This window comes from Aquarana catesbeiana, linkage group LG07, assembly GCF_042186555.1.
Source record: "Aquarana catesbeiana isolate 2022-GZ linkage group LG07, ASM4218655v1, whole genome shotgun sequence".
NCBI lineage: Eukaryota > Metazoa > Chordata > Amphibia > Anura > Ranidae > Aquarana > Aquarana catesbeiana.
Window position 1 is genome coordinate 313,638,033 of NC_133330.1, and position 24,587 is coordinate 313,662,619.

General features: G+C 42.7%; 1 protein-coding gene across 1 annotated transcript in view; it reads left to right on the forward strand.

The window, feature by feature from the left end:
* Positions 1-23,827, forward strand: part of USP33 (ubiquitin specific peptidase 33) — a 126,576-nt gene extending 102,749 nt beyond the window's left edge. The window contains exon 24 of the mRNA XM_073593709.1: positions 1,908-23,827. Within this exon, the coding sequence (XP_073449810.1) occupies positions 1,908-2,065 (158 nt within the window). The 3' untranslated portion in view covers positions 2,066-23,827. The remainder of the gene's footprint in view (positions 1-1,907) is intronic.
* The last annotated feature ends 760 nt before the right edge of the window (positions 23,828-24,587 follow it).

The following is a 24,587-nucleotide window of genomic DNA, read 5'->3' on the forward strand; positions in this document are numbered from 1 at the left end:
TGTGTGCAAAGCCGGTGGCCAACTAGAAGAAACGTCTGACCTCTGTGATTGCCAACAAGGGTTTTGCCACCAAGTCATTTTTTGTAATATAAAAAATAGTGTAGCGCTAATAGGAACTGTGTGATAGTCCAACATAAGCTTTCAATGTATTGAATAGATTATACATCAACTTCATTTAAAAGTCCATAGTAACAGAAATACATCTTGCAAAATCCACTTATAAGGACACCGCCACCATCACCCAAACACACTGCCTCTTACCCTTAGGTAGATTAAACAAGCCTAGGTATTTTTTTCAATAACCGCTCCTCAGCAACATGGGGGATAAAAAACTGCAGCCCCTTCAGATAGATACCAGCAAGCCTAGATGCTTCTCAATATCAGCTCCACTACTGCATGGGAAGGAGTATATCAGCTCCTCCGCCACATGTAGTACCCAATAGAGGGAAAAAACACTTCATAGTGCAAAGATCCTAATCATCTTTTTATTGAAGAGTTTAAAAGTGGTTACACTCACATTTCAGTAGTTAATAACAGGCAAGCAGAGGAAACGTTCAGCGTTTCCAACCAGCAAAATGGCCGCTTCGTTCCAGCACACAAGTCGCGTCACACGTCACCGGCTCCTTCCTAAGCGTTTCGTCATCACCGACGTCATGTTTTGCAAAGGGGTCAAATACTTCTTTCACTCGTTAAAATGCAAATCTCTTTATAACTTTTTTGAATTGCGTTTTTCTTGATATTTTTGTTATTCTGTCTCTCACTGTTAAAATAAATCTACCATTAAAACTACTGACTGATCATTTCTTTGTCAGTGGGCAACCGTACAAAATCAGCAGGGGGTCAAATACTTTTTTCCCTCGCTGTACTTTATTGTAGAAGAGACATTGCATGTCTCTTCTGCAACAAAAAGCCTGCCTGTTTGCATTTTTTTTTTCTTTTTTTACATTTACTTCCTCTTTAATATCATACCTGGAAATGGGTGGGTCATGGAGAAATATTATAAACATTGATGAAGAATGACTGAGTGTAGACATTTGCTGAGACATGCACGTAAATCTGAAGGACTGTTGGCAGCCAGCACTTTCACCCTCCTTAAAGCAGAGCTCCGGTCTTTTTTTTTTTTTTTTAAATAACCCCCGTGATATTCGCAGTTTATGCAATCTAAATCTGCATATGCTGCAAATGAAAACGTTTGCTGTCTTATGTTTTTTTTTTTTTTTTAGTATTCATTGTCCCCTCAGGATCCAGTAAGCGTCCATCCTTAGTGTGGGCATCTGAAGCCCTCTTGGAGTTCCTTCAGGGAAATGGTACTGCTGGGTACCTAGCATGCACCTCCAGATCTCTTGACTGCGCATTGTGAACAAAGCGCGGCGCACTCAGGGTATTGCAGGTTGCCATAACAATGGCGGTTATTTGCATTTTCATAAATGCAAAAAATACAGGTACATAATTGTAGCACACAAAGTACACAAAAATTAGAAATCACAGTATCCAAAATATCTCTAGGATATATCTATAATCACATACAGTATAGTAAAGCAAGGAGTCCATTTAAATGTGTGAGCAACCCTAATGCAGCATACCTCATGTGCATTGTTACGGATCACTGTTGTGTGAATTACATGTTTTTTTTTCCCTCTGAAATAAAAAAAAAAGCAAAAGTATTTCTAGACTTTTTTTTTTTCATTATTATTAGTTTTGGATAGAAGGGAGATTTAGAACTTTTCACTGGTGAGATTTTCACATTTACTTCCTGCATGGCCACCAGGACAGGAGGTGAGGAGTGACCACCCTTAGCAGAGATAGCAACAGATTCCTGAGGTTCTAAACCTTCCTCAATCTATCCAATGCTTAATGGTGCCTATTTTAGATACCAACTAAACTCAATTTCTAAACATGCCCATCAGGAGCAGATTCTGGACAGATCTCGGAAGAAACCTGGAACTTCCTTCAGTCCATCTATGGCGGGGGACCTGAAATTACGTTGAGACAAAGTGTCGCAATGACCGAATCAGAAGTGGGCCAATCGGAGGAAAAGATTGATGTGGAGACGCGGAATGTATAATTATTTATCGGCACTGCCTTTATAAAGTTGAAGTCACTCTTTTTTTACTTTTTTTTTCTGTATAAATCATTCCTTTTGTTAGATTCATTACATCAGAGGGCATTTTTGTTGGCTGTGATTTTAAGTGTCCTATTTATGTTTTTTTTTTTTTTTTTGTTTTTTTTTGGGGGGGAAGAATCATTTTAATTTGTATGATCTATATAAATGTAATGAGCTATTTTCGTTCAATCCTGCCACTGTAAATAACATGTAAATTGGAAGCTGTGTGTTGGGCTGCAAGAGACACATTCCTTGTACTGCACTGGTATGACCCAACTGCCATGCTTTGTAAGTTTGGCTAACAGGAGTTTCTTGTATCTCTCCTGCAACTCCCTTCTGCTGGGGATGCTATATAAACACTGGAAGGAAAGTAGACGTTTTGCCCATAGTATTACTTTTGTAACCTGTATTCAGTATGTTTCAACGAGGTATCCACTACTAGAGGGTGCAGTATACAGTATTCCTCCAAATCCATTTGTCTGTTCAAAATCGGAATACTTGTTTCAAGTGCAGACGTATTGGTAACCTTTGGTGCCAATAAATTCTTATTTGACCTAATATTCATAGATAGCATGTATGTGGAACTGTTGTTTTATAGAGCAGCCTTTCTAAAACTTTTTAACATGGTGAAACCCCTGAGATATATTTCAGGTCTTGGGAAACCCCCACCAATAATTACTATATCTACAGTTCACAGTACATTATTGTTAGTGGTCAGAAGAAAGAATGCTTCCCTTACATTGGTGGTCAGCAGGAAGAATGCTTCCCTTACATTGGTGGTCAGAGGGAAGAATGCTTCCCTTACATTGGTGGTCAGCGGGAAGAATGCTTCCCTTACGTTGGTGGTTGGGGTGGAAGGACGCTCCTCTTACATTGCTGGTCAGTGGTTAAGAATCCTCCCCTTACATTGGTGGTCAGTAGGAAGAATGCTTCCCTTATGCCGCGTACACACGAGCGGACTTTTCGACCGGAGTGGTCTGACGGACCGAGTCCGGCGGACAATTCGACCGTGTGTGGGCTTCATCGGACCTGCAGCGGACTTTTTCGGTCGAAAATCTGACGGACTTTGGATTTGGATCATGTTTCAAATCTTTACGTCGGAACTCCACCGAAAAGTCCGCTTGTCTGTATGCTAGTCCGACAGACAAAAACTGACGCTAGGGCAGCTATTGGCTACTGGCTTTCAACTTCCTTATTTTAGTCCAGTCGTACGTCATCACGTACGAATCCGTCGGACTTTGGTGTGATTGTGTGTAGGCAAGTCCGTTCATTCGGAAGTCCATCGGATAGTCCGTCGGACCAGTCCGGTCGAAAAGTCCGCTCACGTGTACGCGGCATTACAGTGTTGGTCAGTGGGAAGAATACTCCCCTTACATTGGTGGTCAGTGGGAAGAATACTCCCCTTACATTGGTGGTCAGTGAGAAGATTGCCCCCTTTACATTGATGGTCAGTGGGAAGAATGCCCCCTTACACTGGTGGTCAGTGGGAAGAATGCCCCCCTTACATTGGTAATTGGTGGGAAGAATCCTCTTATTACATTGGTTGGTGGTGGAAGAATGGCTCCCTTACATTGGTGATTAGTCGGAGAATGCTTCCCTTACATTGGTGGCTGGGGTGGAAGGATGCTCCTCTTACATTGGTGGTCAATGGGGAGAATTTCCAAGATAGCTAAAAAGATCATTGGTGTCAGTGCTTCATTGTTAGATAGAAATTGCTAACTCATTAAATAACTCCTGGCAACCTCTGAAGGGACCATAGGGTTCCCCAGGACACTAGTTGAGAAAGGCTGGTATAGAGCTTATGATGTTTCAGCATGCAACAGTAATTATCAATCATATCTACAGTAAAGTAGAGAAGTGGTAAAAACTCTGCCAGATTTCTGTTGCTGTCTGTGTTTCCCAGTGGGGAGAATTTGCCTTACTCCTTGTCTGGGATATAGCAGTCACCAGGACAGGAAATAAGGGTTCTTTTCAGACAGGCAGTAAGCTTACCTCTGTTTAGATCCCTTTTCAGAGGACAGTGTTCAGGAGGCGCATTGAACAGCAATTTTACATAATGTGACTGGGCCACTAATGTGAGATAATTGTTTGGCTCATGGTTGGCGAGCAGCCCCATTATTCTAATTGGCGAGCTTAACAGGTGGTGCTGCCTGTCAAAGTCTTCAGCCCGAGTTAAAAATGCTCTGGCCATGAAGCAAAGTGGCACAGGCAAGGCATGTATAGAGCCCTGTCAAGCTGTATTGTTAGAATTCAGTTGGGTGGCCAGTGGGGTAGTAAAAACGCTGATCAGCCACCTGTCCATGTGAAAGAGCCCTTAGGGAAAATCTCTGCAAAGGGAACACTGGTTGCAAAAATGCCCGATCAAAGTATTTTTTGCCCCATTCCAAAGCAAAAGATTTTGGCTGCAGTTCAACCAAAGGTTTTTTTACCAACCCAACTCCAAATCTTCAAACTAATCTGTAAGAATAAAGCTTTAGTGGTCATACTTTCACCGCTGATGCACCAAAATGACCTGACACTAAAACCTATTCTCTTGTACAGTGGTCTCCAAACTGCGCCCTGGGGGCCAGATGCGGCCCACTGCTTGCGTTTATCTGTCCCTTGGAGCACTATTCCTTCTATTGATACAAGGCACCATTCTGCCAACTGACTGACACCAATGATGAGGCACCATTTTCCTACTGACATCAATAATGGGGCACTATTCCTCCCAATGATACCAATGATGATGGTATCGTTGTGGAAGGCACTGATCCCCCCCCCCCATACCAAATGTGGCAATGTTTACTCCCACTGATGCCAGGAAAATTTCCTCTCCAAACAGTGTGAAAGGAGGATATATACCCTTCCTACTATTGTATTCAGACAGCCACAGCACATGTGGCTGTCTGAATACCCGAACAGGAACTGATAACAGTCACTGCTTGCCTGACAATTTTATACCAGGTCCTCCGATTCTTCAGTCGACTTTTGTGGAGCCGGGTAGTGTCAACAAGGTCACCCTATAGCTTTTATTTCTGTCGATTCATCTGGAATTGCCTGAAAGTCAAGCTGTGATTGGCCAGCATTAGACTGTCACATCAATGTTGGGTGATGATTGCCTAGCAAATACCCATGAAGGGGAATGAGACCCTCAGCACTCAGTGTTGGATGAAGTTCTGTAATGTTTTGAATCGGCATACCATAGACTGCACCTTATTGGCAAACATGAAACAATGGGGTTGATTTACTAAAACTGGAGAGCAAAATCTGGTGCAGCTCTGCAAAGAAACCAATCAGCTTCCCGGTTTAAGCCCTGGTTCACATTGATGCTACTTTGAAATTGCGCTACTTCACTTGAAGTAACGCGATTTCAAAGTAGCAAGGTCAGCGCAATTTCAGGTGCTACTTGATAGACATTTGTGTGGCTTCATACACAGATGTCTATTGAAGTCGCACCTGAAATCGGCAAAAGTAGTGCAGGAACTACTTTTGCAAATCAGTGCGGCGCCACAAAATCGGTGTCACACCAATTGGTACAGTGCCATTGCCGGCAATAGGCTGCGACTTGTCGTGATTTGACTCGTCTAATCGCATGACAAATTGCTCCAGAGTGAACGAGGTCTCATTGTTGAAGCTTAATTTAACAAGCTAGAAGCTGATTGGCTACCATGCACAGCTGCATCAGATTTTGCACTCTCTGGTTTTAGTAAAACAACCCCATTTACTGGTTGCCGCTTTTTTTGGGCATTGCTTCTACTTTCCTCTCCTGATCTCCTATCAGCCCCTTATATCTCCCTGTGTCAGGGCTTCAGCCAATCAGCTTCTTGATATCCTAGCTCGGCAAAGTTAGCATTGAGAATGTAGCGATGTCCGACTTTGGAAACCTTGACTTTAGTGTGCTGTACAAATGAATTGGACACAATGATGGCACACCTCTAATCTCCTCTGCACCTTTTTAAATTGTATTTTTATAAATTGCTGTGGCCCAGGAGGGGTAATTTTATTAATATGTGACTCAGGTGGGAGAATGTTAGGAGGAGCCAATGAAGGAAACGCCAGTTACTGGTGTCTTTTTTTTTTTTTTTTTTTTTTTATATATATATTTCTTTAATGTCTGATTTATGGTAATGCAATGACGCTTGAGCCTGTTGTCTGTTAAGACCTAATTTGTGCATGACATGCCTTAGTGTAGAAGTAGGAAGAAAAATTTATTTTGATAATAATGGTAGAAGATGCTTGTCGTGTTCGATCAGAACTTTCTTAAATGTGAATGTTTCTAATATATATTTATATAGTTAAATTTATTTTTACTGGTGTCTACGATAGATGGATTTTTTAAAATGCTGGTAACCCAGGTGGGCATGAAATATTGCAAAGCACAGGTTTTTGTAGTCCCAGTCGAAGTTTTAATGGCATTCTCAGTTTTTGGTGGGCTGGGTCCATGATTTGGTAGGTATTGGATGCTGTGTTGTACCCCAACATCCAAACTCTACCAACCCTCAACAGAGCTCAGCTTGTTAGGTAATCTTAAAGGGTATGTCTAGTCATTAAGATTTACCCCCAAACCTCCATCTCCCCCTCTTGATCATATCCCAGCATTACTGCATTCTTTACCTTGCTCCTGTTGAGATAAACAGCTTTTTTTTTTTAACTTCTTGTGACATCACCAGACTTGTACAACTGCTACAGGGGCAGCTGCTAGAACTCAATTCCTAATAAGTAGGCACAACCCAGAACTACATCTCCTAAGAGCTTTTTCCTTAAAGTGATTGTAAACCCTGTACTACTACCACTTTTATCTACAGGTAAGCCTATAATAAGGCTTACCTGTAGGTACCTTGAATATCTCCTAAACTTGCATCGTTTAGGAGATATTCACTGTATCCACATGTGCCAATGTCATCGGCACATGCGCACTGAAGAAACGGCACTTTAGTGGCTGTTATTGCCGCTAGCAATAATCCCTGCGTTCTCCCGGTGGGGGCGGTTTCCCCCCACCAGGAGAACACAATGGCTCGTGGGAGGGATTCTCATGTCAACACAGTGTCAGTGGGGGAATCAAGCAAATTTCTTTCCTGCAACCAAGACAGCAGCATGTTTTACTGGGGAAATTCAATGTAAGCATCTGGAGAGGGACAGAGAGAGGTTGGGAGATCGGCAGAGTTCTGTATTCCATTAGACAGGTCCGACAATGCTGGTTGGAATTTTAGATTAGAAGTTGTAACGTCCTGTTGGGGCTGACAAGCACAAGGGATTTCTTGGAGACCAACAGAACGTTTTCCATATTTGCAGTGTTTTAAAGGGAAACATTGGAACATGCATATATTGCAGAGATGTACTCATTTTGATTTATTTTGCCCTGACGTACACTTTAAAGTGGAATTCCTGGTAAGGATTTTTTTCATATATAGTTACATTGGTCCAGGTTGGATCAGTGTAACTCTGCATATACCATACCTGGCTGATGCCACTGGAAATGATTGAAGCAGACACCACTATTCCAGTATTTTCCATTTGCTTCCGGGTTCTGCACCAAGCAGTTGCCCTGCTGCATTCTGAACACAGAAGGTTGGGTGTTTAGCATGAGTGTCATTCAGAGAATGCTACCCATTTTCTGAATGAATACAAAGTGTTCTCTGATTGAGGTGGAAAGAGCAAACACCCCACCTCTCAACCTCATCCATTCAGAGAACACTTTGTATTCATTCAAAACATGCAAAGCATTCTCAAAATGGTGCCTTTGCTTCAAGGGGCATCAGCCAGGTTAGTGTGTGGTGTATATACAGTACATAGTTGCATTGGTGCAAGCTGGACCAATGTGACCATGTATATTAATTCCTGGAATTCCTCTTTAAGGGAGTTTTTCCTCTATTTCTATGGAGAATCCAGTAGAAATTGCTCAGCACAAAAATAAAGCATTATTAGCCCTGCAATGGTATCTTCATAGGAACACATGGAAAACTAAGTAATAGCTCAGCTGAAAGGGCCAGCCACAAGCGAGCCAGGGTGTGGGAGGTAATGCCTGGCACTTAAAAAAACAAAACAAAAAAAACCAAAACAATCTGGCATAAGATCAGACCCCATCATACTCCATCTGAATAGAGGTGACTGGACTGAGTGTAGTTTCTTTAGAGTGTTACTAAACCCACAACAGTAAAATCAGTCTATATATGCAGTAAAGCATGCTTGTTATACTCACTGTGGAACCTAAGGGGTTAATACTCTGCATTGTGTAAAAAGGCTGTTTGAGCCTGTCTTCTCTGATCCTCTCCTCTTTCCACTGTCCCCAATATATTTCCTGATAATACAGAGCCAGGGGACAGGCTGCACATGCTCAGTTTGATGTGTATTGCTAGAGAGTTTTTTCTTTTCTTGGGAGGGTGCATGTGATCAGCACAGGGCCAATTCACACTGTCCAGACAGAGGGTCAGGGGTCCTGCAGCCTCATAGGACAGTCAGAGAAGGATGAAAACTTCTCCTACAAGCTTTTTCCAGATACTCATAGAAGTCACAAGACTATGTACTGTTGATGAGAAAAAGGTATTTAGCAGTTTATATTTACTAAAATAATTGCATTTCCATGTTCTGTGTACTGTGGGAGAACAGATATAGTGAATGCCGGGTCCTGGGTTTAGTAACACTTTAAATCTCCACCAAAAATGATTCAAATAATTTTGAGAGGAGTGTAAATCTGGTACACACAGTTATGCTCATGTAACATAAGAATAACTGCTTTGTAGATCCGGTGCTATCAAATTCCCCATCCACCTCCAGCCTTGATGTCATTATTTAAGAAGATTCCCCAAAGAAGTCTATCAGCATTATCCTGTGTAACAGGTTCATAAACAGCAAGGTCAGTAGATTAACTGGGCAGTATATCTGCACAACGAGGTTCCCTGGTGGCATGTATCAGGAGTCATCCGCCTCCCTAAGCCAGACGAATCGTTTTGAGTTTGTGATAGACAGCACAGTTTGAAATGTACCTGAAAGCACAACTCATTCTTTTCATGAAAAACATTTGTAAAAAGTTCAACGACTGTGGATGTTCGAGGTTCTGTGGTTTCCCCGACCTGTATTGGAGTAATTGCAATTGTTTGTGGTCAGAAACTTTATTTTTATCATTAATTCTCATAGTAAATATGCTGTAACATAATCGATTCTGAAATTCCCACAGCTGGATGACATGGAAATCTTCTTGCCACTTTTACTTTTTTTTTTTTTGCATTACATTAAACATTTTCTATTATTTCTGTATCTTAGGTTATATTTCATACCATGTGCACAATTTTGGAATGTTAGATGGTCTGTGATTAGGGCAAGTGTTTTTAACGGTTTTCTTTTCCTTAGAGTGGGAGGTTGGGATTTAAAGCTGAACTCCAAAACACTTCCAAAAAAAAAAAAACATTGAAGTATAGGTTGTAAAAGTACCCAGACCTGTCTTCATATTGACTTCCTGTTATCTGCTGCACAGCAGAACTGAAACTAAGAGAGTTAAGCCGGCCATAGACTGGTTGCAGGAAAGAAAATCGCTCGATTCTCCCATCAACACAGTCAGGCTGGGTTCACATATGTGCGAATTGGAGGCAGGTTTCCCCGCATGAAATGGGAGTGTGACTGGCTCTCAATGGAGCCAGGTCACACAGTTCCAGGGCAGCCACGGCCTGCATTCTAAATGGGTCCTGTGCGTGTTTGGGTCCTGTTCTGGTGCAAATTCAGGCAAAAATTTGGACCTGATTTGCACCTGAACCAGTGAACAGGAACGCATCGGATCCATGCTGGGAACCACAGCCACACATATGTGAACCCAGCCTCAGTGTTGATGGGGGAATCCCTTCTGTGAAGCTTTTTTGTTATCCTGGCGGGGGGGGGGGGGGGGGGGGGACCATCCCTGCCAGAAGAACACACAATGATTATTGATAGTGACAAGAATTGCTGGCAATAATCGCATGAAAATCCAACATGCTGGTTGTATCCAAGTTGATCGATCAACTTAGATACAGTTAGCCTGCCATACATGGTTCGAATCTCGACCGGTCCCTGCTTGAACCGGCTGAGATTCAAACCCTCTATGGCCGGCTTTAGATTGGACAGGCAGTGTTCAGGTTTTAGTATAATCCATAGTGTTGCCAGTCTAGCACTGTGAGCTTGCCAACAGGAGATGAGAACAGATCAATGACCTAATGACAGATCTTTTGGCAAGCAGAATCCATTCATGTATATGCATTTCAGCTGTATATTGTTTTTTGGAGTTCAGCTTTAAAAATGTGGCTTCTGAAAGCATCATGTGTAGCTTTATTATGCATTTTTACAAGTTTCAGAACATTTCCTAAGCAGTTAAGTGATGTAAGTTGTAAATAGCCATAGGGTCCCAGCATGCAATTAAACTCCCTGTAGTACATTTATCAAATGCATCACAAGTGCATGAGTGTGTGGTTTGAATCATTGTACAGTACAGTATGCGTTTTTACCAGAGTTTCCAGATCACAAGCACTGATCGCAACACAGCGGTAGGTCCTGCGCTTGCAGTCTGTGACACAAAAGGGCTTTTTTTTTTTTACAAAAACTGCAGCACAGGTTGAGTTATTTTCTGTAGCAACCTGCCTTTTTAAAATCTTTTATATGAAGCAGGGAATCTGGTTGCTACTGGGAATTTCCTCACTTTTGTTTCAGTGTTCTGTGCTTCATATTTTGTGAATCAGTCCAGATATATTGAACTGGATATTGGAGTCATGCTCAGTTTCCTAGCTATTAGGAAAATGACTAGTGCACTACAGTATCTACAGTACTAGTGCACTACAGAATCGAACAACAGGGACTTGTAGTTGTTATTCCTGCTAACTATGTGACTTTTATGTGAGGCCAGGCAGCTGTTGGATTCCACTTAAGACTCGGTTCAAACCTAAAACGGCCACGAAACACACAGGAACGCTGTGCGTCGCTTTTCTCCGTTTCAGGGAAGAATCCGGGCCCGAATCTTTGCCTGAATTCGGCCCTGAAATTGAGCCAAAGACGCACAGCGTTTCTGTGCAAGCCTCCCCAGAGATATGCGAACCGGCTCCATAGAGAGCCAGTCACATTCTCCTGTCATGTGAATTGGATGCGGGGAAACCTGCATCCAATGCGCATAGGTGTGAACCCAGCCTGAAGGGATTGTAAAGGCAGAATTGATTTCTTATTGCATTCTATGCATTAAGATAAAAAAATCTTCTGTGTGCAGCAGCCCCCCTAATACTTACCTGACATCCATCTAGATCAGGGGTCTCAAACTGGTGGCCCTCTAGCTGTTGCGAAACTACAAGTCCCATCATGCCTTTGACTGTGGGAGTCATGCTTGTAACTGTCAGCCTTGCAATGCCTCATGGGACTTGTAGTTTCGCAACAGCTGGAGGGCCGCTAGTTTGAGATCCCTGATCTAGATCCAGCGATGTTGCAGGAGTGTCTTGGCTGCCCGGGTCTCCTCTCATTTTGCTGAGAAAGCAGCGCGGCACCATTGGCTACTGCTGCTATCGATCAAAGTCAGGCAGCCAATGAGGAGAGAAAGGGGGCGGGCCGTGGTTCTTTCTGAATGAACACAGGGAGCTGTGGCTTGGCTCGGGTGCCCCCGTAGCAAGCTGCTTGCTGTGGGGGCACTCAACAGGAAGGAGAGGCCAGAAGCACCAAAGAGAGACCCGAGAAGAGGAGGATCCGGGCTGCTCTGTGCAAAACCACTGCACAGAGGAGGTAAGTATAACTAACATGTTTAACTAAAAAAAAATTAGACTTTAGTATCACTTTAAACTGAGAGATCAGGCTCTGGCAAAGCAAGTAATGCTAAGTAAGGGGGTGAATATAAATGTCCAGTAAGCATGTATAATTATAATAGTTTATCTGAAAATATACAGATTTTTGCAAAAGCCCAGTTGTGACTGGTTCTTTTTAAAGCAAATCTGTGGACATTTAAATATTTACATTAACAACCAGGAATAAAGATCCTTTTAAAACAAGCGCCTGTTAACCTCTATGGCTGCAGGCATTTCGGAGAAATTCATCCTCCAATTTCACAACCAAAGCGCTATAAATTGCAGCTTAACTTCCCTTGCTTCCGCTAGCAGACTTGGCAGCCTGTCATTCGTCCAGTGTTAACAAATGGCAGCTGTAAGCTGTTCAGAAACATACTGCAAGCTGACTTCTGAGTCTCTGTTGTCATCTTTGGGGATGAATTGCTCCAAAGTGCATGGCCCTACAGAGGTCATTAAGGGCTTGTTTTTAAGGTAATTTACTGATTCCTAAAGCCAATTAAAGACTAGTTGTTTTACTTGTCTTGCAGTCAGAGTATATAGCAAGTACAGAAATTTTTTTTTTTACATTTTTATGTTCATGATTTAAAATGTAAGAAGCTACTTTGTGCTAGCAGCACGCTGGAGACCCAGACCACTGGCAATGTTTGGGTCACCATGAGTCCAAAACACCCACGGTACATTGCTGTAATCAACATCACTGCTCAGGGAGCATGAGCTTTATTCATCAGAGTAGTGTGCAGGGGGTGTGTTGGACTGCTGGAGACCCAAAAAGCTGCGCTCTTCAAAAGAACAGCAGTCTAGCTCTCCAGCATGCTGTCCATACATTGCAGTTTCCTACTGATTTACATGTAAAAAACTTGAGTAATATGTAAATATTTTTTGTCCATGGCCTGGCCTCCGGTTGCAAAACATCAAGATGATTGCAAGAAATGTGACAACTTGGTGAACATTAGGATGTGTAAGGATTGACGAAGGTGCAGCAGGGATTGCTTTAAACCATCACACTGGAAAATTGCTGTGTGAATTGGTCATCAGTTGTTGAATGGAACTGAACATTTAATGCACTTGCAATGCATTGACCCTTCTTCCAAGTTGGGATTGAAATGCAAAAGGTTTTGGTGATCCTGGGAACCAACTACCTACCAGCCCATTGCTTTTGCTAAGACACCTGCCTGTAATTGGGCTTGCGCAAGCATGTATATGTGCAGTACATTCTGTTGTTGAGGCCAAGTTTCTGCATGAGGGAGTCGGTGGTATGTGTGCCTACATGTGATTTTGAGAATCATTCACGATTTCTGTGGTGCACACAGTCCCAACTGCACTCTTCTGTGCCCTTGAGATGTAAGATAACTTTTTCCCATCTTTTGATCTTTTTAAATTGATGAACCTGAAGAAAAGAAAGATGGCTTTTCTCCACCATAGCAAATAATAAAATGTTTCCTAGGCTGTAGCAGACATTTGACAGATGGAAATTGGTAATTATGGGAAACCTAAATATGCTCCTGTTATACTATTTATTGTGCAATTAGGTTTTCCTGCCCATTGTTGACTTTCTAACCACTTTCCTAATGCGGAGAAAAGAACTGAAGGAATGGTAGGAAATTATTTCACACATTTTCACCTTTCTGCTTTTTCATTAAAGTGATCCTGTCAATTTTAAACATGCTTAGAGATGACAAAAAATGTCTGGTAAAACTAGTTATATTTAGGTACTGGGGCTTAACTTTAAGGATAAGACCCATCCTCTGCCATTTCCCAATCCAATGAGACTGCCCTTTTGTCCACTGAGGCATTCTCGTTGGACGGAGGGATGGTGGGTGGGATGATTTAGTACTAAGGTCAGTCTGTGGTAGCAAAGTGAAACTAGTTTAAAGTCCAATTGAATAGCTTAAAAGAGAAGTATGGGAGTCGGAAAAAAAAGATCATACTTGCCTATACGGCTGTAGAACTGTATACAGCGCTCCCAAACCGCCCTAAAGATGCTGCTTGCAGGACTTTTTCTAATGTTCTGCAAGCGCACCGCCCCAGTGTGAAGGCACCCATTGCAATGAATGGGAAGCAGTTTTCAGGCGCTTTACATGTGCTATTTCTAGCGCTAAAACGCCTGAAAACTGCCTCAGTGTGAAAGGGGTATTAGGGTATTAGGTTTTTTCTTTTTCATGCAACCCGGTTCCTAAACATCTGACATTAGTACAGCGATCTCCCCCACAGAGCTGTCGTGTCCTGATGGGGGCGGCCTCCCCCCTTTCCGCCAGAACACTCCGATCAGCACTCTCCGTCATTGGCGGAGAGCGCTGATCGTGAGTCTGGAGTCGGTCAGCTGTTGGTTTTCCAGCATGCTCGTCCAACAGAAGCTGGCCAGACCGACATGCACACGGGCCGAATGTCGGACTTTTTTTTTTTTTTTTGAACCTGCAAATGTCTCCCAACGTTCGGCCCGTGTATACCCGGCTTAAGACTGAGAACTGAACGATTAAACACCATTGATCGCTCTGCTCTCGGTCTTTAGCCTGCAGAGAGCCGGTGACTGTCAGTCACCGGATCTCTGCTCTGCCCCGCCCCTCCAGCGCTCACTGTGGAGGGGGAGGGAGCATCTGGCTCAGACTCTCAGTGGCTTACTGAGTGGCTGAGCCAGCTGCCGGTCCAGGCTTCTGGACGGATCCCGACCATAAGGTCGGGATATTTTCAGAGCCTTGACCGGCTCAGGGATGTCAGCCGACAGCGGACTTTAGCCTGCTGTCGGCTGAAAATGGGTCACAGGAGTGCAGAGCTAACTGCAGTTCTGTGACTCACTGGAGAAGTATAGCCAAAAAAGCTTTAGCCATACTTCTTCTTTAAATTAGATAATGCATTTCAGGTTTATCAAAACAAAAGAAGTGCAAAGTTCTAAAGTTTGTTTAATTTTAGAAAGCAGCCACACCCTTAGTAGAAAAGCCTGTCATCTGACAAAAATGCTGCATAGAACATCTCTTGCTCTCTGTGTGGGGGCAGTGGCCCCTTTGCAGAGGTCCAATACAGCCCCTGCAAAGTCAGACCTATAGCACTGCAATCAGCAAAGCTCATACCCCATGCTGATTGGAGAGATCTAGCTCTGAGCAGGGGGCATTTCAGACCTCTGAAGAGAGACCATTGCCTCCTTGCAGAGAGCAAGCTTTCTTCTCTGCAGAATATATTAAGCTGATTCAAACTGCAAGTTCAGTTGGGCGTAGCCCTGGTTCACATTGCAAATCGCATGCCAAATCAAATCGCATGCCAAATCAGGGGCTATTGCCGGCAATGGCACCGTCCAAAGCGGTGCGGCACCGATTCCCAAAAGTAGTTTCTGTACTATTTTGGCGACTTCAGGGTTCGATTGCAATAGACATTTGTACAGAAACCCGCACAGATGTCTCTGAATCCGCCACCTAATTCAGGACTGACATGCGGGAATGAAATCAGCTGAACCCGCACGATTTCATTCCCGCTGTCAGTGTGAACCTAGGCTCAAAGATAGCTTTTTCTGACTTGATTCATTTGGTGGTGTCTGCCCCTAGGCATGCTCTTAAAAGTTGCTAGATATTCTTATAAATGACTGAGATGTTCAATTCAAAGTGGATCTGTCAGGGTAGAAATATAGGAGCTGCTATTGTTCGGTTGTAAAACCCACATTTTTCATATTTCTGTCCTTACAGCTTTGCCTTAAAGGCTGCTAGAGATCTCTCTTAAATTTCTAAATTCTTAGAGTCAGGGAATCCCTTTGTATGTGGTCACCACAGACTGCAGAAATTGCAGTAGAATGCAAGAGTTTAGGGCAGAGTCAAAGGTAGCTGACAAATGTACATACTTCCACTAATGCTAGTAATGCAAACACTTTGGTAATAGTAACATTAGAGATTGGAACAAGATTCTAGATTTTGAGATAAACATTGGCCCTCATTTGTCTGGTGTCTGTCAAGAATATAATGCGACCCTAACAGGTTAAAAAATAGTTAAAACATAGTCTAGACGACAGGTCCCTCCTCTGGCGTCGTGTATCTCCTTCCTCCCCTCCATTTCAGCACTGCAGCCTTCAAGTCTCTTTTTCATTTAGCGCTTCTGGATGTATCCGATGCTTTTTTAAAAATATTTTACCACGCCACGCTACAACCCATATGTCGTTACAGGACACATGCACGTGATATAGGGGTCAAAGGATAGAACCATGTCGTGCAATGGGGAACACAGGCAACTGATGCACCTGGAAAGGTTGAATGTCTTACAGGCTAAAGTGCTGGAAAGAAGAGAAGGTAGATGGGAACTGCCAGAGAAGGGAGGAAAAATGCTCTTCTATGGCAAGGATCTTATGTATAGAATATTTTTTACCATGATAAGGTCACTTTAAGTGTTGCCCCCTTAATAACCAATAGACACTTTTTCTCTTTTTCCAATAACGTTGTTCTAGTTCATGTTTGAGCCTAGTGATTCGAGGCAAAAATAGCAGTTCCTATTTTGGACCATATGATCAGCGAAACCCCATGCTTGAAGGATTTGAAGCATTTTATAATAGCAGCTAATGACTGCAATGGAATTACAGCCTAAAAAATTGAGCATGGTTTAAAATTACAGGTATGTAACAAGTCCTTTCAGTACAGCAATGCATTATCATGTATTTCTTTTTTGTTCATTGAAGGACACAGGAAGTCTTTTACCTTTTTGAGTCATACTTCCTCACACAGGAGGATTGGACAATGGCTAGCAAAACAAATTGCCCCTTCTACAACCAGAATGCCTCAGTTTTTTTTGTTTGTGTACTTGGAGGATGGACATCTGTTCTTCACCTCTGCTGGAAAAGTCTAACCAACTTTTTTTTTTTTCCATTTTTCTCTTCAATGAAGATTCTTCTCTACATCACTGCTAGAAATAGTCTATACAATTGCAGCTCTCTGCCATGGCCTGTTCTTAGCTTGCCCTTTAAAGTGCCATGGCCACATCGTGCAGAACGGGATGTTGTGGGTTGAGTCTGGACGTGACCTTTGGAAATCGGGTTCCATGAAAAGCGCCTTGCAAACCCTACTCTGGTGACAAGTTTGTATCGGGTCCAGATCCATTGGCATTGTCTCTGTGCTTGCCCTCTCTGTGTAGACTTGCTCTATGAGTAGGTTGATCAGGCTGAGTACTGGGCGTTACCCCACTTGAATGGTGGGTGCCTTTTAAAATTTCTGTCTTACATAGTTTCCAACCTCAGAAGGGGTTATGTTGCAGGGACTGAGCTCGGTGTTCTGCTGGGTGCAGTGTTGCACAAACACCCTCTTTCTCGCTACTCAGCGTCAAGAAAGCATTTCCCAGCTGCTGCTTCAGGATTGCAAAGAGCCATGTGGCCATATGGCCCTTGTGTTTTGTGAGTACCTGAGACCTTGCCTTGTACCCTGAGCTTAGTTGCCTTAATGCCATGCAATCAAAACATTTCTGTTTCTAGACACAGAGGGGACAGTCCAGCTGCAATGGGGGACCCCAGCTCATCCTGCATATGTTTGTTCTGTGCCTTCCAAATGTACTGACATCTGAAACTGTTACTCTATGATTATAGAGTCCACATTATCATTGTAGTCCTCTTTTAGCTTCACCAGGTGAGAGCAAGTCCCCTGCATTGTGACTGGGGGTCTCTTCTGCAGACAAGCAAGAATTTGTAGTCAAAGTTCTTGTCATCCAGTTTTTGGATTTTAATCGCAGAGGCTCTAAGCCTATATCTGCACCTTCCCTCTCAGGTTCTATAGATGATCTACTCATGGCCTTAGAGACATTGGTTGCGGTGACTTTTTCTGATTTTGAGTCACCCCAGTCTCTACATGATGATTATCTTTGATGCGTCAGTCTTCTCCATTTACTCCAGAATTAAAAATACCTTTACATCGCTTATTGATGCATTACATTCTACCCTGCATCTGGAGGATCAACCTGATGTCTTCAGTCTTGGGTCTTTCAGAGCTCCTGCAGCTGCAAAGACCTTTCCATTGCACCTGCTCTTCAAGCTATTTTATATGGGGTTTGGAAACCTCCCAACATGCCCGTGAAACCCCAAAACATTTACAAGATTAATTCCGATTTGGAATGGATTTTGTCCCAGTGGTCTACATCCACTGTGGTTCATTCATAACTCACCTTATCAGGGCTTTTCCTTTCCCCTATTCTGTCAGTAACATTAAAGTGATTGTAAAGTGTTTTTTTAATTTTTTTTTTATAACAAACATGTAATACCTACCTGCTCTGTGCAAAGGTTTTGAATAAAGTGGCCCCAAACCTCTAAGGTCTCTCGCTGGCACTGTCTGCTCCTACTGTTCTTCATCTGCCCCCTTATCAAAAACCTTCTATGGGGACAGACGTGCAGACTCAATCTCAAGCTGGGCTGTGTGCATCTTTTGACACACACAGGGTGGCCAAGCCCTGGCCCCCACACCCCCCTGATAGAATTTGATTGACAGCAGCAGGAGCCAATCACTCCTGCTGTTGCCTCCATGTCCTGTGAAGAGAGAGAGAGAGCAGAACCACTGCTCTCGAGCACAGCTTTGGATCGAGATTGGGCTCAGATAAGTATTTGGGGGTTGACTGACCAATGAAGGTTTTTTTTTTTTTTTACCTTAATGCAGAAAATCCATTTATGGTTGAAAAACCCCTAACTCTTTACAATCACTTTAATTTGTCAAATCATGATGAATCTGTCAAGATGCCTCAAAAAGAAGCTCTCCTTCTGCAGCAGTGGAGCAGATGTCAGGATCCTAATGCTTCAAATGTGATGGCCTGCTGGAAGTAACTGGGCTTGTCTCCTGTATGAGTATTATGTCAATACACATGCACAGAGCACACCGATTAAAGAGCTGGAATTCGGACAATTAATCCAAAGGTTGCCTGACCTGCTTGGTTTTCAAGAGGCAACATCTTTTCAGACCAGCCTTTGACATTATCTTCAAAGATTTTACTGGAGCTGAGAGCACCTATCTACCTAAGCTTTAGAAGACTGGGGGCAGGTCAGATAATCTCCTCCCTTCCTCTCCTCTACTCCTGGAGTAGGTATGCCTAGGCATCCCAACTTCTGGCCACTTGTAAGGTCTGGGGTTAAAAGCCTGATAAACCCACAGAGAAGCCTTCATGAGCATGAAGGTGTGTCCCTAGAGTCCTAGTGTGGTGGGGCCTTTGTTGATCCTTGTGGACTCCTGGGTAATTTATTCTTTAGGCAATTAGGTGCACAATTTGATATATCAATATTATCTTCAGCTCCTCACCTTCTACCTCACCGCACAGATTAACAGACCTACCTCGGCCCCTTTTGGGGTTCCTTCAAAGAGTCGTTGTTCCAGCTCCTGTGTCAGTTTGGTGTCAGAGGCTTTATCCCAGCCTGGTTACAGTTCTCTCTCTCATATAAAATGTCTACCTTTTGGGACCGGTTTGTCCAAAGATTTGTGTGGTATTCATCTACTCTATCCTTTTCTCTCCCCAGAGGCAATCTCTGACCTTTATGGGCAGCTAGGACACATGCTTACAGATCACCATCCTTCCAGGGCTTTCACTGTTCAGTCTTGCCACAGCTTTCTAAGTTTTCTCCATGGTGCTTGCCTCAGTGTTTGCCATAGTGCCTTCTTATGGCATTCCCATTATGGGAAACTTGTGTGCTAGAATGAAAAAAAAAACCAAAAAACACTGTTGCGTGTAGAGAATTACAATGTAGTTGTTGCTGCAATCGCTGAGTGAGAGGCTCAAAGAAATCCCCGGTGCTACCTGCTGATAACTGAATTGTGTGATCAGTAAGCAATCATGTGTCTGGATTAAGAATGAGTGGTACCTGTGGGTAATGATCAAGGAGATGACAGTAACCAGCAATCGTTCCCAAAACTCCCTGTGTCCCTCATAGGACTCCAAAAAAGATTTTACGGTGAGTACAAAAATCCTTTAAGACTACATTTAAACACACAAGATTTGGAATCTCTAGGAAATTTACAGCCTAGTTATGTTTCATGTATAATGATTTGAACAGTGAAATCCTCAACTGTTCAAATAATATTTTATTTTCAAGATCCATTTATGTATGTATATTCAAAACTGTATAGCTATACAAATATTTAAAGATTTTCATGGCCAAAACATTTTACTCATATATGAAATGGTAAGGGTGGAAAATGGGGGACTGTACCTGGAGGACTGCATTGCCATTTGTAGGGAACTACTACAGTTCACCAAATCCTGTGGGCCATTATACCCCACCTGGACCTGGATTTATTTTACTTTTTGAGGGAAGAATTGCTACAGTGCCTTGAAAAAAGTATTCATACCCCTTGAAATGTTCCACATTTTGTCATGTTACAACCAGAAATGTAAATGTAAATTTTATTGGGATTTTATGTGATAGACCAACACAAAGTGGCCCATAATTGTGAAGTGGAAGGAAAATGATCAATGGCTTTCAACATTTTTTACAAATAAATATCTGAAAAGTGTGGCATGCATTTGTATTCAGCCCCCTTTACTCGGATACCCCTAACTAAAATCTAGTGGAACCAATTGCCTTCAAATGTCACCTAATTAGTAAATGGAGTCCACCTGGGTGTAATTTAATCTCAGTATAAATAGGTGTTCTGTGAAGCCCTCAGAGGATTGTTAGAGAACCTTAGTGAACAAACGGCATCCTGAAGGCCAAGGAACACACCATACAGGTCAGGGATAAAGTTGTGGAGAAGTTTAAAGCAGAGTTAGATTATAAAAAAAAGATACCAAGCTTTGAACATCTCACGGAGCACTGTTCAATCCATCATCCGAAAATGGAAAGAGTACGGCACAACTGCAAACCTACAAAGACATGGCCGTCCACCTAAACTGAAAAGCCGGGCAAGGAGAGCATTAATCAGTGAAGTAGCCAAGAGGCCCATGGTAACTCTGGAGGAGCTGCAGAGTTCCACAGCTCAGGTGAGAAAATCTGTCCACAGGACAACTATAAGTCATGCACTCCACAAATCTGGCCTTTATGGAAGAGTGACAAGAAGAAAGCCATTGCTGAAAGAAAGCCATAAGAAGTCCCATTTGCAGTTTGCAAGAAGCCATGTGGGGGACACAGCAAACATGTGGAAGAAGGTGCTCTGGTCAGATAAGACCGAAATTGAACTTTTTGGCCTAAAAGCAAAACGCTGTGTATGACAGGAAAACTAACACTGGACATCACCCTGAACACACCATCCCTACCGTGAAACATGGTGGTGGCAGCATCATGTTGTGGGGATGCTTTTCTTCAGCATGGACAGGGAATCTGGCCAGAGTTGATGGGAAGATGGATGGTGCCAAATACAGGGCAATCTTAGAAGAAAACCTGTTAGTCTGCAAAAGACGTGAGACTGGGGAGGAGGTTCACCTTACAGCAGGACAACAACCCTAAGCATACAGCAAGAGCTACAATGGAATGGTTTAGATCAGGGATATGCAATTAGCGGACCTCCAGCTGTTGCAGAACTACAAGTCCCATGAGGCATAGCAAGACTCTGACAGCCACAAGCATGCCACCCAGAGGCAGAGGCATCATGGGACTGGTAGGTTTGCAACAGCTGGAGGTCCGCTAATTGCATATCCCTGGTTTGGATCAAAGCATATTCATGTGTTAGAATGGCCCAGTCAAAGTCCAGACCTAAATCCAGTTGAGAATCTGTGGCAAGACTTGAAAATTGCTGTTCACATATGCTCTCCATCCAATCTGACAGAGCTTGAGTTATTTTGCAAAGAAGAATGGGCAAAAATTTCACTCTCTAGATATGCAAAGCCGGTAGAGACATCCCCAAAAAGACTTGCAGCTGTAATTCCAGCAAAAGGTGGTTCTACAAAGTATTGACTCAGGGGGGGGCTGAATACAAATGCATGCCACACTTTTCAGATATTTATTTGTAAAAAAAATTGAAACTCATTTATCATTTTCCTTCCACTTCACAATTATGTGCCATGTTGTGTTGGTCTATCACATAAAATACATTTATGTTTTTGGTTGTAACATGACAAAATGTGGAAAATTTTCAAGGGGTATGAATACTTTTTCAAGGCACTGTAAATGGTGACGGCCACCTGATCTGACCGATGTCTGTGAGGATCTTTTTTGTATTGGGAACTTGCAAGCACCAGTATCAGGAGAATTAGTAATTGGATAGCCACTGGTAGGTGTTCGCATATGCCTTCCCAAATGTTCATTCTGGAGACACGCTAGCCGGAACACATGCATGGATCACTTCGCTCAAATGATTATTGCCACCTATATGCCAAACTACTTTTCATTCTGACCTACACATAGATTGAATAGTAGATACTTCTGTGCAGCTGCCTTCAATTTACTTCCAGAGCACCTTAGGGGCCCTGAAAACTGAAATCTCCATTAAGCAAATAGCAACTTCATCTAGGAAGTCAGTGGTTGACCTCACCATGTAAGCAAGGCTGCCCCTCTCACTAATGGGTCAGTATGGAAGCATAAGATATGCCTGAGGCTTTGCGAGGTACTGATATAGCCCTCTGCATTTAGGGGGTTTCAGGGAAGTTTGTAAGCATTCTGAAAGGGCCTTCTGTTCTATCCAAGTGTAATTTACTAGTAGCATTAGCACAGACTTACTTTGAAGCTGAACCGCAGTCAGATATAAAATCTACACATAAATGCAGCTATTTCTTCATTAATAGATCATTTAGTGTATTTTTGTAATGCAGCTAGTTTAAGGCCCCGTTCACACGGGGCGGACTTCGGCTGCAATTCCCTTGCTCAGCAGAGCGGACACGGACACAGACCTCTCTCCTCTATTGATTGCCTGTCCGTTTACACCTTACTGTCATCTGATCCGCTGGACGGAAGGGGAACGGATCCCCATCTGTCTCTTTTCGTTGGATCGGTTTAGATGTAGGCAGTTGTAAACGAACACATGTCCGTTTACACCCACCGCTCCATGGAGAAGAATGGAGGTTCCGATCGGCGGACCCGATCGGGACATCTGTGTGAAAGGGGCCTAAGTACTTTGTGTCAGCCTCTTACAATCCCTATACAGCAGCATGCAGACTGGTTAAGGGAGGGGCAGCACTGGGAGCATCAGGTGTGCTGCATGGAAATGCACTGACCAGGAACTTTCTGATGGGAGCAGAGAGGACTGGGCATGCATATATACTGCTGCTCCCTAACTATCCAATCAGCAGTCAGAGGGTGGAGAGATGACACCACTTGTAGCATAAGTGGTGCCAACCTCCTGGCTATTCTGTGTGTTAAGGCTAATGTAAATTGCAGCAATGCAAGTCATTTGATAGGTAAAAAAACTATATTTATTTAGATGTGTGCCTGAAGTTCAGTTTTAAGGCTGGGTTGTCCATGCCAGCCAAAATGATTCTCTTTCACTCTTTCATACATCACTAAAAAAAAATGAAAGGGTGAACTGTTAATGAATATAGCAATTAAGGCAATTCTTCCTATTTTACACTTTGAGAATAGTAGACTGTGTTTGCAGGTCCCTTTTTGCAAAAAAAAAAAAAAATCATACTTTCAACATCCTTCAAGTTCTACTACAAGCATAATAAGAACGGATAATGAAAATGATTTGCAAAGTTGATTATTTAATTGTCCTAATTTATTGCTTCCAGTTTTTTCAGGAAGTTGGTGCTGGTCCTATAAGTTTTACCTTTACCTTCAACACAGATTGTCTTAGTTACTGGTGTTTCTCCAGTTCTGTTAGGTGTGTAAATATTTCTGGAAGAATAAAAAAGATCATTTTAATGATGTAAAAAAATACCACTACTGCACTGATCTGAAAGGAGTCCCCAAACTGGACTTTTCTTGGTCAGAATTTGGTGAAAACACCCGGGGTATTGTTGTAATAATAAATTGCATTCTCTGTGTCTTGTTCCTACAGTTTTTACTGCACAAATGCAATGGATGGCTACATGTGATCGTTAGCATGTTATGAATGTGTTTAATTGCTCATTATAAACTGTCAATAAAAGAAGACAAGTTTAATTCATTGTCTCTCTATGATGTCTGTATTACTCCCATATTATGATAAATCATATCATCTCTAGGCCCTGGTGATGTTCAAAGATCAGTAATTCATGGAAGGAGCCTAAAAGATACAAATAAAGATGCCTGACTTATGACACAGGATCAAAAATGAAGCTGTAGCCCATAGCGGGTATGGGATGAGCAAAATTTTGTTTTAAAGTGATTTGTAAAGGCAGTTTTTTTCCCCTATAAAAATAATAAACATATTTTCTTTTTCATACATCATGGGACACGGAGTATTTCTAATATTCATTACCTACTGGGTTATTTACCATCTCTAGGTGAATGGACACTGGTAGACAAAGTTTTAGGCAGGAAGTGATCCCCTATATAACCCCTCCCATACAGGAAGTACATCCGTTTTTTTTACCAGTGTCTGCAAGGTGGATGGGCATGTTTGTTTGAACTCTCTGAGCTCCAGGTCTCTAGTCCCACAAACGGTTCTTAAATGAATGGGATTGACTGATCGGATACATTTGACACAGGCTCTATATGCTTAGATAAATGGTACCTGAGCCTCGCAAAGAAAACGCAAGATCCTGCAAGGTTTTGCCTGTAATGCGACCTCCGGTCTACTGCACATGTGTCAAAGATGAGGCCCGCAGGCCATTTCATGTATCCCTCACATCCATGGCTTTTTATCTGTTCCACCACCTCCAGGTCTCGCCCTTTGCTTCTGTGTGTACAAGGACAGTTTTCCTCTCTGAGGCTCTCACAG